We start from the raw sequence: 11,633 nt of genomic DNA on the forward strand, positions 1-11,633 counted from the left end.
TCAGCCCCAGTCCCCAATAAATAACTGTCTGTGCAGGACTTTGCTGTGCATGCCCTGGCTCTGGTGTGTCTGCTGAAAGGTGAGGGTCAACCTTCTGCTGCCAGCTGACTCTTTGCTCTCTCATTTTGCCTTCTCTGGGGCTTGGCTAAGCTTCACCTTTGTGTGGGGGTCTAAGGCAGAGCAGAGACAAGGAGACAGGACAGAGTTTAGGCATAGCTTAGCTGTTCTGTGTTGGCTGCACCATGCTGGCCTGGGGTGGCACCTGAGTAGGCTGCCAGCAATGCTGGTGTCAGGGGCAGAAACACTGTCACTGCTGAATCCCAGGCACTTGCCCGGCAGGCCATTCCAGTATATCTTTCCAGTGTATCTTTCCTATTTAGCTGAATCACTCAGTCCTTTTACTGTTAACAAGACAACATGAGAAGTACATTTCTGGCCACTGTAGAACAAGAGGGCTCCTTGATGAAAACATTCATTCTCCCTCGTGTGGCTTTCCCCCTTGCTTGCTCATTGTCTTTTTTCCTCCATGCCTAGAAAAACCTTTGAGACATTTTCAGACCTTTAAAAACTGCCAGAGAATGAATAAAAATGACCAGAAGTCACTCTCTCTTTCCAGCTTTCAGCATCTAGCTATCAAAAGAGACATTTCCCCCTTTGCAAAGCCTGTCCTGGGATAAATGGGCACTGTGAATGCATGGCACGTGCAAAGAGCTGACAAAGCCTCTGCTCTGCTATAACTCAGGATGGATTTTTAATTCTCTGGCCTGCAGATAACCCATGTACAGTGTGACCTATCCTGGCCTGCAAAGCCAGGATCAGCTTTTTTCACTCAGGTTCCACGACAGTAGCACTTGTCTGCTTGTGATGCACTGGTGATGAGTTTTGCTTTCAGGGAGTTTTCACCATCCTGCATTAGGGTGGGAGCTTTGGGTCTGCCCAGGACTCCTGGGTGGAGTGTGGAGGGGAGCAGGCACACTGACATAGCCCTCCATGCATTCCTGGGGAATGTCTGCTGACACCCCTGGGGTCCTGTGCATGGCTCAGAGGCTGCTGCTGCCTTTTGACAGAAGGCATCAGGATCATCTCGTGCTCTTGGCTCCTCAGTGCTTGTTCTCCTGGAGGATCCAGTAAGAGCAGATCCTGTGGTGCCCCATGCAGAGGCAAGGCCGTGGGGCCATGTTCATTCACAGGAGTGTCTGTGCTCCAGGGCTAAATGTCACTGCAGCTTCCCTTGTGGTTAAAGGCACCTTAGAAATAGAAACCTTTTGTGGTTTGTGAGCCACAGGCATGAGCAGCTGTACAATGAGACAAAGAAGGTGGATTTAAACACAACTGAGAGCAGAAAAACTCAACACAAAGTAACAGAAGAGGCAGCATCCTCGGGAACAAAGACAGCCAGGTTTAGCTCTCATTAAGTGCTCGATTCTTAACTAAATGCACAGCTCAACTCGAACGGGAGACTCACCCTGCAGGAGTTCGGGAGCCTCTGGCGGAGTCTCACGAAGTACACGGTACGGGGCGGTGGATCTCTCTTGGCTGTGGGTGGATCTCTCTTGGCTGTGGGTGGATCTCTCTTGGCTGTGGGTGCTGGGCACGCTGTGGGTTCTGTACCCTGGGGTTTTCCAGCAGCAGGGAGCAGATGCTCCGTGCTCTCAGAGCGCTGCGGGGGGGAGTGTTGCAAAGGCTGCTTGCTTAGCGGGTCAGAGGTCCCTCCTCACACGCTAGGGAGGCAGCGGTGTGTGTAAAGTGCTCCAAATGAGCAGCCCAGGCTTCTCCAGCCCAGGGAACATTGAGGGGAAAGGTAAGAAGGCCAATTAGGCTCAGAATTTGATGGAAATCGCGGTGTCTGTGCCACCACTGGCATTTTTGTAGTTTTTTTTTTTTTTTAAACAAACTTTCTACGCTGAAATGACTTTTTGAACAGAGTCTGAAAAATGTCATTTCCTCATTGCTGCAGTTTCTAGTGGAAATGTATAGGAGCTGATGAAAGCTTTGGGAGAAATGTCTCTGTTCTGGGACAAGCACTAGGTCTGGAAGCAGTGAGCATGGTGTTTAGGGTCCCATCTAAATTCACAGCCAGGGCATGCATAGCAGCTTCTGTCATGGCCCTTCTCCCTCCAGCTTGGTGCGGGATGGGTGCAGGAAGGTTTTCCGAACACTCACATTTGGGTGGGCTCCAATTTTTTTCAGCCCTCTTGAGATGGTCTGAAGCCACCTAGGACACAGAGTGCCAGTTCCCTAGACACAATGCTCTTCCTACTGACAGCACCTCAAGTGTGGCTTGTGCTGTCTTAGGAAAGATGATCCCACACCATTCTGGGTATGAGGGACTCTTGGCTTAATCTGCGTATTATAGACAATGTCTTTTTGTCAATGAAGTTGATTATTCTCATTGCTTTCTCACACACATAAGCCATGGAGAGTGAGCAAAAAGGCTTCTTCCCACCCAAATCTGTGGGATTTCTTTCACAGTAACATTCTCTCAGAGCCTTCTGAAAATGGGTCTCCCTCATCACGGCCTCCCCATCTCACCTGTTAAACTTCCTCGCAGCGTGTTTGTTAAGGGAGGAGAACATATGTAACTGCTTGTGGTAGTAAGTGTGGGGAATGCTGGTAAGGGCTTGAAATCTGTCTTTGCACTGTATTTTAGGATATCTTCAGCAAGGAAGACAGAAACCGTTCTGGATTTCTTGATGTTGCTGAACTGAAGAGTGCGATACAGGCAGCAGGTGCGCCCAGAGGTGCCAAGCAGCTCCCTTTCTTGTCCCTGTGGCAGTGAAGGAAAGGATGAAAAAGAAAGAGGGGGAAAAAAAAAAGAGCTTTAGGGAGAAAGTGGGTTGGATTTCACAGAAACGCCAGTTAGATCACAGCTCTGCTCAGAGGTCTGTGTTGGGGAGCCAGCAGAGAGATGCAGAGAAGTGCAGCACTGGCCAGACTAGCTTATCCATATTCTCTCTAGGTCATGGATGAAATACCCAGTAGAGGAAAGGAGCAAGGAAGAATGGAAGGAAGAGTCGCCCCAGTTCCTGCAGTTTCTCTCCAGGGCAGCGACTAAATCTAGAAGGGAAAGCCACACTGACAGGCATTTATTTAGTTTGCACTGACCTCTGTTGGCTACTGAGCGCTGAAACTCTCAGTGAGTGCGCGTTAGTGAAGCACTTCAGCTGGGTCGTCTCAACAGAGACTTTGTGCATGAAATACATCTCTGACCCAGCGATCCCCTTTTAACTGTGCAGTAGAGAAGCTCCCATTTGGCTCCCTGGAGCTTGGAGGGGTGCTGTCCCAGGAGGAGGCTGGTGCAGGATTCCTATCCCTGGAAGCCATCAGCTGGGGGGAAGCATGCGTAATTTTTTTGCTGCTGAGAGCTGGGCAGAGCATCAGCATCTGCCTGAGGAGCGCAGAACTGATGAGCCAAATGTCAAAGGAGAAGTTGCCAGGGCCATTCTGTGAGAAAGATGCTGAAAAGTGGGAGGAAATTGTGCATGGAAAAGTCCTGTCAGCCAAAACAATGCAGCTGTTTGAAGGGATAAAAAGACAGTGTTAAATGGCAAATTCAATACATGTTTGGCTACAAGTCGTTCTGAGTGGAGAAGAAAATTATAAGCTCATTCTTGCTGCCCTCTGAGCCAGACAGCTGTGCTTGAATCTGGTTTCGCAATGGGATGATCCCTGCCCTGGCTTCTAAGTAGGAACCTCAGAAGGCATTTAGGAGCTTGGTGCTACCTCTGGGAATGGTATTAATCTATCTAAATACAGCTCCTAGCTAGTTGTTCCCTGAAGTGTTCAGTGCTTTCCCCAACAAAACACTGCAGTGTGTGCCTAATTTTCACTGTTTTCCTAATGTTTCCAATAACAATGACGGGTCAGAGTAAAGCACACCAGCTGCATTAACAGCAGTGCTGCCCTGAAATGCAGCAGCACTGGCCTGATGTGTTTACAAACTCCTCTGTGGCAACAGTAAACGATTAAAATTAATTTTTATAGATAGGGAAACGTCAAGTCTGTATTTTAAAGCTTGGCTAAAAACAGAGGGAGGAATCCAGCAGATAAAAGGTTTGGGGAGCAGTCTTACAAATCAGCTGAAAAGTCTTGTGAAAAGAGAGGACTGACCATTCAGTCTGCTTGATGAGGTTAATTGAGAGACATTGCCGGGTGAGCAGATTTCAGAGCAAGTATATCCCAGACTGACCAGGCCAAATTGTTGGTGTTTTACTTGTGTAAGACATGATTATAGCATCCCATAAGCAATGTTTGCTAGAATCTGCTCTCTGGAGAGAGCTTGATTGAATTTCCACTGTCTTCAAAAGGTTAAAAATAGAATTCATTGCTCGCTGCTACAGTGGTTTAAAACCAGAATCACAGAAGACATTTCATTAATTAGATTTATTTCTAATTACTATCTTTTTCTCCTATGAAAAGAATATAAAATCAGGTTTACCTCAATTTGAAATGTATCTTAAGCCCAAATGTATTTCCATTGTTTAATTATTCAGCACTGCGTACCTGCTTCCTGCTGGAGACCTCCAACTAGGCTCATGCAACCAGAGTTTGTCAATGTTGGTACTGAACAACTTCCATTGGCTCCCTCTCTCCCTACACAGGTGTAGAGAAGCCATTTCTTTTATTTCTGCTTTTTCAACTAATTTAGCTCCGTGATGAGTTCATTTAAAACGGAAAAGTTTAGACCTGGTTGAAAAAGCAGGAAAGTTACTTCACATCCAGCTGAGCTACTAAAACATGGAGTGAGCAAATGAGACTTTTCTGAAGTCTCAGAGAAGGCATTAAACTAAAGCTATCAGTCCAGCTCTCTGCAGAAAATTTCCCTTTTGTTTCGCAAATCAGCTTTTAGTGCAAAATATATTTAAATTATTCCTCTTACACAGCCAGCACATTCAGGGTAGTTTTATTTAACTAATAAAAGAATCATTCTAAAAAGCAATTTTTGTTCATTCAATTGAATACCAATTTCCATCCAAACAGACTGTGACACAAATACTGAATTATCAGCTAATAAAAAAGAAATGCACCCTTCACCATTTTCTAATAGAAGAGAAAATGTAAAAATTAAGAATCCCAGGCATGCTATGCAGCATCTGCCTCTTTAGCAGAAAGAGCCAGTGGTGTTGTGCTACGCTCACACTTTTACAGTTATGAGCCAAAGAAAATCGCCCTTTCTTATAGAAAATAAAAGCTAAAAAGGCAAAGCAAGATAACACTAGATTAGTTAGCTCAGTGTTTGCTGCTTGCTGACTTAAGCCACAATGGGAGTCAGTGAGTGAGACAGCTTTGGTTTTCCATTACCCTATCCCGACTCCTAGGCACGAAGCTGGGGAATGGCTGTCCAGGAATGCGTGCCAGGGCGGGGGGCTGAGCGTGCCCCCAGCTTGTTGGCAGGGTGCAGGAGGCCCTCAGAGCCGGTGCATCCCCTCCCAGCACGTCCCTGTCCTCTTCCCTCGGCAGGTCTGGCCGCCACGGCGCAGCTGCTGCGCCTGATGATGCTGCGCTACGGCGATGCTGCCGGCAGGGTTGGCTTCTCGGACTTCGTGTGCTGCATGCTGCGCCTCGACACCATGACCCGTGAGTGCCAGCACCCACCAGGGCACGTGGCAGCAGGGTGGCCTGCAAGCCAGGCTGAGAGCAGCGGCAGGGGACAAGGGACACGACGCAAAACACAATAATACGCGTCTAACAGCGTCGCTTGGAAGTGACAAACCTCCCCCAAGTCCAGGTGTGGCCTTTGGGCAGCCTGTTTGCCAGGAGCCGGGTTTATCTCCTGCCCGCTGGAGCAACTGGCTGCTAGAGAGCAGTTTAGTGTTCAGTGAAGTTGTCTCAGTTTTTCGGTAAGGAGAAAGCCCAGTATCCTCTGTGGATAAACAAACCCGTGCCCTGTGTTGCATCCACCTATTGCCTGGCACTTGCAAGGAAGGAGTGTCTGTAAATGAGCTTTTGCCTGACTGGAAATGAAATTCTGTTTTACGAAATCGTAGTTTTTGCTACTCTAATAATAAGCATTTTGACTGGAGTCTGGTAGTTAAAAGAAGCCAGCAACTGTGACCCCTGTGCTAGAAAATCGCTTCAGCAATTTATTCCGTCTTTGGAATGAGCTGGGTTTCAGCAGTGCGTGGAAACGAGTGTTCATTTTCTCCCATGTGTTTTTAGCACTGATGTTTAATGGGCTAATAGTGGTCAGCAGATCTGCTTGGATGACACTGCCTAAAATCCCATTTCAAGGGAGTGCAGCAGAAGCAGCTCTGAAAGTGGTGTAAAATCAGAGCGTGTCCCGATTTTAATGCTTTCATTAAAAAAAAAAAACTTGTAAACACCCATTTGTCATGATTATACATGTCACTTGCTGTAGATGAAAGTTCTTATGCCTAAATTAGTGCCATAGTATTTTTTTTTTTCATTTAAAAAAGATCCTTTTACATTTTAAGTGCCAATGTAAAGACAAATCCTTTGCATCCATGCGGAAAGGAGCCTCTGAAAGTTTCATTGCTGTCTGTAATGAGAATCTTAAAATGCTCTCCACTCTTTCAGTTACCACTTTACAGAGGGGTTAATGTGGAATACAGTTCTCAAACTTTTCAGATCATTGTGAATCAGTTTGTTAGAGGAGAGGATAAGGGTTCCAAGTGGGAATAAAAGGCAGTCAACCTTTATGATGATGTGAATGCAGCAGGGAAGATAAAATCTGTCCCATTAAATCATTACTCATCCTTTCAAGATAGCCAGAGATAGGACTCAAACCAAAAGCAGCAGCTTCTTTGCAAATTCTATTTAACTGGAGTTAATGAAGCAGTAAAGAGGCACTTACCTCTGCCCAGAGGAGGTAATTTCAGTGCTGCCATTTTTTCCTAAAAAGACTGCTGGGTGCAAGCCCAGCCCTGCAAACACAGCCTTGTCAAGGGACTGGGCACAACATGAGGATTTCCTTGTTCTGTGCCTTTCTTCAGAGCAGTGTAGGCTGGATGTGCTACCTTTCCTCTCTGCTCTGGGCCATACAGGTAGCTCTGGTGGCCTCCTAAGGGGCAGGTGAGCCCTGGTGCCCTCTTCCTACCCTCTCCCAGAAGCCTTTTTGCCAAGGCTGGGCAGGTTTTGAAACATTCATGATCTTAGAAAGTATTTTCCATTCAGGGTGGGAAACTCCAGGCTCCCAGAGAAATGTGTTATTCAAGGATAGAGAGACTTAAATTTGTTTCAGCTTTTTATTACTGTTTATAACAGCACATTTCTAGGGAAAAAGTAATTTCTAAATAAATAAAAACCCTCAAAATACTGTGTTTTGAGTTTATCCAAACACTTGGGTTTGAAGACTTCTCCTAGACATGTTACAATATAAATATGCACATAGAATAACAATATTTGAATGGATTTAAATTTTTTGATGGCAAAGTGTTCTGTCAAAAAAAACTTTCAGCAATGTTAATTTCAAACTCTAGCTGAATAACAGCAGCATCTGCATTTATATTCCCTGCAAAAAGCTTGCAAGGCATACTAATGACTTCAAGAGAATCACTTTCTTTAGGGCACACTGCGATCACTCACTGCCAGGGAGGATGGAAAAGGACCAACAGGAAGTTTCCCTGTGGGAAGATGTGTTTCATTAGTTCACCGTGCTCCTGTCAGTCTTCAGGCAGGAAAACAATTGAAACAAATTATGAGAGGAGATGAAAGCAGCCACATTCAGCACTGCCTGTCCCTACACTTCTGCCAAATTCTGGCCCTGAAATTGGAATGCCTTCCCAGGCTGTGATCCGAGGCAGAAGAGGTACCCAGCACGGAAATGAGACGTGGCCAGGCAGGACACCTGAGCCAGGCAGAGCATCCCAGCACAGGGATTGCAGCTCTGCTCCTCAGCTGCCACAGCCTTATGTCTGCATTGCATTCTTGCTTCCTCCTCATGAAATAAGATTTTCTTTGTTCTGCCCCTAGATGCATTCCAAAACTTAGCAGAGGGTGGATCACAAATTCTGATGACGACAATGGAGGTAAGAACACACCTGCCTTCTCTTCTCTCCAGCTTCACAGTGGGACCACATGTTAGCAGAAGGGTGAAGTTGAAGATGATGAGTGATATATGTTGCTAGGGCTTTTGTCCTAGCAAACAGTGCTAAAGGTTTTGCCTGGCTGGAAGTACATCCTGTGTGGGAGGTGTTTCCCTGGTGTTCCCCGGCCCCACTTGTACACGGAGGTGGCCATCCATGGCCAAGGCACAGAGTCTTCCCTTCCTGACACCAGCCTGTCATTGCTGGAAACACTGCTCAAAGTGTCTTTGAGGAAGTGACAAAAAAAATATACATGCCCTCATTTCTTACTGCCCCATCTGTTAATCCTGAATTGCAAAACATTTGGTTTTAAGAAAGAAACAGCAGACAAATGCTTGCTGCTGCTGTTTGTCTTAAAAGCACAGCCTGAAGGATAGCTCACTGAATGGGGATACATCAGACTTTTTATCAGCTAGTCTGAAGCAAAAATCCTGCTGTGCTCCATAGTGATATGCCTGAGTACTGCATTTTATCAGTCTGGGGACTGTTATTTGACAACCCAGTGTTTAAAAGGATTTTTTAAAAAAGCCTTTTACAATCTCGCCAGTTCCCGTTTACACTCTGTGGTTAGTGCAGAGCCTCATCGTTCATTAAATCTGTTTTGCACCAAGGGCAGAGCACAGCTGGCAAGCAGAGGACTTGAACCTATTTTATAGGGTAGTCTGTAGGGCAGCCAGGTTCCCAGGAGTTGCTATCCCTTCCACGTGCAATCAGGCAGGTGCCACCCTTTCCCAGCAACTGCTCCTGCTGCAGCTGCTGCAATAATTTATCATGGAAAACAACATATGGAAAGTGTTTCTGGGTCTGAATTGTAATAAGGGAAAGAGGCAGTTCCAAAATCCCTTCCCTATCCCTGTGCAGTACAAAAGGACTACAGTCATTGGGTCACCCCTGTCCTGAGACATGTCTGAAGACTTGGTGTACCATCCTTATCTAAACGCACCTTTCCTTCTCCTTTTTCCAGTGGCTGACTCTTGTCATGTACACGTAAAGAGATGCAAGAGCTCATGGTAAGATATCTCCTCGGTGCTGACAAGAGAGGGTGGGGCCCTTAGAGTGGCCACAGTGAATGTGAGTGGGGCCCTTGCAGGAAGCTCAGCCTGGGGTTATGGGGGGTTTTCAGAGAAGGAGCTGTGAGAGGAAAAGGGGTGAGAGATGCAGCATGAGAGGGGCTTCAAAGGGAATTGGACTTTGGGCTATTTTTTCTGGGGAATTGCTGATGACCTGACCAGTCAAGCAGACCACCAATGGCTCAGCTGAAACTTGTCCCCCCACCTGAGATAATAGATGAGTGAGCAGGACTTCTTTTTTGTTTTCTTCTGAGGGGTGCAATTATCTCTGCATATCTTACACAGCAGCAAATGTAAAGTCAAATAAAGGGTGGGTATACACAGTAACTTAGATTTCTTGGTCAATCTGATTTCACATTTTTAACTGAATTATGTGATTTAGTTTACATTTGAACAGCAGTCCCAACCTTGTGCTTCTTTTGATGTTTGCTCACTTTATGTCACACTTAGAGAGGGACTTCCTTCCTCTAGACTTTCTGATTTTGCTGCTTGGTTCTCATGAAAGACTCTGCCCTTTCCTGCAAAACTTGTGCTGTTTATACACCAAGAACCATCTCAGCCATCGTGCTTCTGCTAACCCTTTGGGATGCCACTGTTCCAGCTGCAGTGTTAGAGTGTTAGTGCTGGTCCCAGACATTTCTCACTGAGGAGAAAACAGGGATGAAACCCAATCCTTAGAGAAAACGTGCAGTGGAGGGGTGGTTGACCCCAGGAATTTGTGGACCATCCTTGGGCAAAGTTGGACACTTTCCTTGTCAGCCCGGTCCAAAAATGGAGTAAAAAACCCAAACCCTTGACATTCTTTGAAATCCATGAACTGCATCCAGATAAGCCTTCCTATAGACAGGAATTACAATAATAAATAAATCATGAACAGCATCTCTGGTATTCACACCCTGTTTCTGAAGGCAGTTTGCTCTGGATGCCAGCTTTGGTGAGAAGTTGGAAGGGGCAATGTATAACGGGGGTTTAAATTACACTCCCCAAGGGAGAAAGCATGGTAGGTTCAGAGCCAAGGCAGGGATGGCTCCATGTCTTTCACCTTGACTCCAGGATAACATTTATGCCCAGCTGCTCCTCTCTCTTGGCTCCTGGTTACATCCAGTGTGTCCAGCTGTGGCAGGAGCTGGGCTTCAGCACTCAGCACTGTGATGCTTTCACCCCTCTGAGCTCTGCTTGCAAACAGTGGTTTGTTTGAAAGTCTGCCCTTTGCATTCAGAGCTGTGGACAGTGCAAACCTGCATTTTGATGTGTGGAAACAGAATATTCACAACAACTGCACCCAGCACTTGCACTGTAGACTATCATTAGGTAAATATGAGAAGGACCTTGCCTTTGGAGATGAAGTTGCTTAAATTATTGCTTGCAAATTATATTCATAGTCTATTTAGTCTTTTTTTTTTTTTCATGAATCATTCATAAACTGATCATAACTTCTGGGAATATATAATTAATCATAATTTTCACTTACCAGTTTGGAATGAAATCCTGCCTGTAGGGTGTTTGTAAGCAGTTCACTTGAGCAAATTAGCAGACACTTGCAGCTGGAGCCTGGGCAGTCATGGCACAGGACCCTCAGAGGACCAGAACTGTTTAAACTGGAGCCTAACAAACTGTGATTGATATGGGAAAACACACTTGGCATTCGCTGAAGAAATTCTCTTGGCAAAAATATTCCCATTAGTGATCCCTAAAGGCTGACCTGAAGCTGGCTGTGTTCTGAGTGAGTCTCTTTACCTCTGTTTTAGATGACTTTTCTTCCTCCTCAGTAGAACAGTGCCCAAGGCCATCCCATACAAAAGCCATCCACGGAGTTCTTGAAAAACCACTGTGAAGGAGTGAAGCCAGGTGTCCTTCTGCTTGGTGGTACTCAGATGTTGTGATGAAGAGTCCTTTCCAGGCAAACTGGAGGTGCCTTGGAGAGAGAAGAATTGCTAATGAAAGCGCTCCATGGACAAGCTGGTAGTACTTAATGGTCTGGGCAAGCTGGAAGTGTTGACTGTAATCTCCTCTTGTCTTCCTGTAAATAGTACAGAAGCCAGGAACAGCTCCATTAACTCCATTGTGAAAAAGAACAGATCTCTGCCTTTTGTGTGAAAGGAGTGTATAAGATGTAGGTTACAAAAAAAATTAAGACACACTTTTATTTGAATTATTCCTTAATTTTCTTGTGTGCCATTAATAAGTGCCAGAAAATGATTGAAGAAATTAGTCATAATTCATAAATAACACCCGAAGCTTTTTGATTCTCTTTATAATTTTTATTAATAAATTAGAAAAAAAAAAAAGTCTGGAGCATTTTTGAGTTCATCAACTATAGGGATTCCATTTTATTTGCTACAGCAGTGGGGTGGCATATTAGAGATATAGAACAGATTGTTCAGTGCTTTTTTCTGACTTCCCGAATCTATATTGGGGCTGTCTGGGAATAGACAGGTTTATCTGAACTGCATTCTCTTCCTCTGTCCTGATGTCTTTAAAAATGTAAGGCTTCTTCAGACATAATTCCTGCTCAAAA

The 11,633-nt window shown here is 45.4% G+C and overlaps 1 protein-coding gene across 4 annotated transcripts in view; it reads left to right on the forward strand.

Annotated features, from left to right (window-relative positions):
* The window catches only part of CAPN13 (calpain 13), a 49,872-nt gene extending 38,466 nt beyond the window's left edge, over positions 1 to 11,406 (forward strand). For 2 of the 4 annotated variants that reach the window (XM_042051742.1, XM_042051744.1), the window contains exons 18-23: positions 1,443 to 1,511; positions 2,651 to 2,729; positions 5,461 to 5,577; positions 7,933 to 7,988; positions 9,010 to 9,055; positions 10,864 to 11,405. In XM_042051742.1, the coding sequence (XP_041907676.1) occupies positions 1,443 to 1,511; positions 2,651 to 2,729; positions 5,461 to 5,577; positions 7,933 to 7,988; positions 9,010 to 9,036 (348 nt within the window). In that variant the 3' untranslated portion in view covers positions 9,037 to 9,055; positions 10,864 to 11,405. Of the gene's footprint in view, positions 1 to 1,442; positions 1,512 to 2,650; positions 2,730 to 5,460; positions 5,578 to 7,932; positions 7,989 to 9,009; positions 9,056 to 10,863 lie in introns of all 4 variants that reach the window. The other 2 variants (XM_042051743.1, XM_042051746.1) reach the window with 2 other exon arrangements.
* Positions 11,407 to 11,633: the final 227 nt, after the last annotated feature.

This window comes from Corvus kubaryi, unplaced genomic scaffold, assembly GCF_017639235.1.
Source record: "Corvus kubaryi isolate FWS band 111438036 unplaced genomic scaffold, C.kubaryi_AGA036_p1.0 76, whole genome shotgun sequence".
NCBI lineage: Eukaryota > Metazoa > Chordata > Aves > Passeriformes > Corvidae > Corvus > Corvus kubaryi.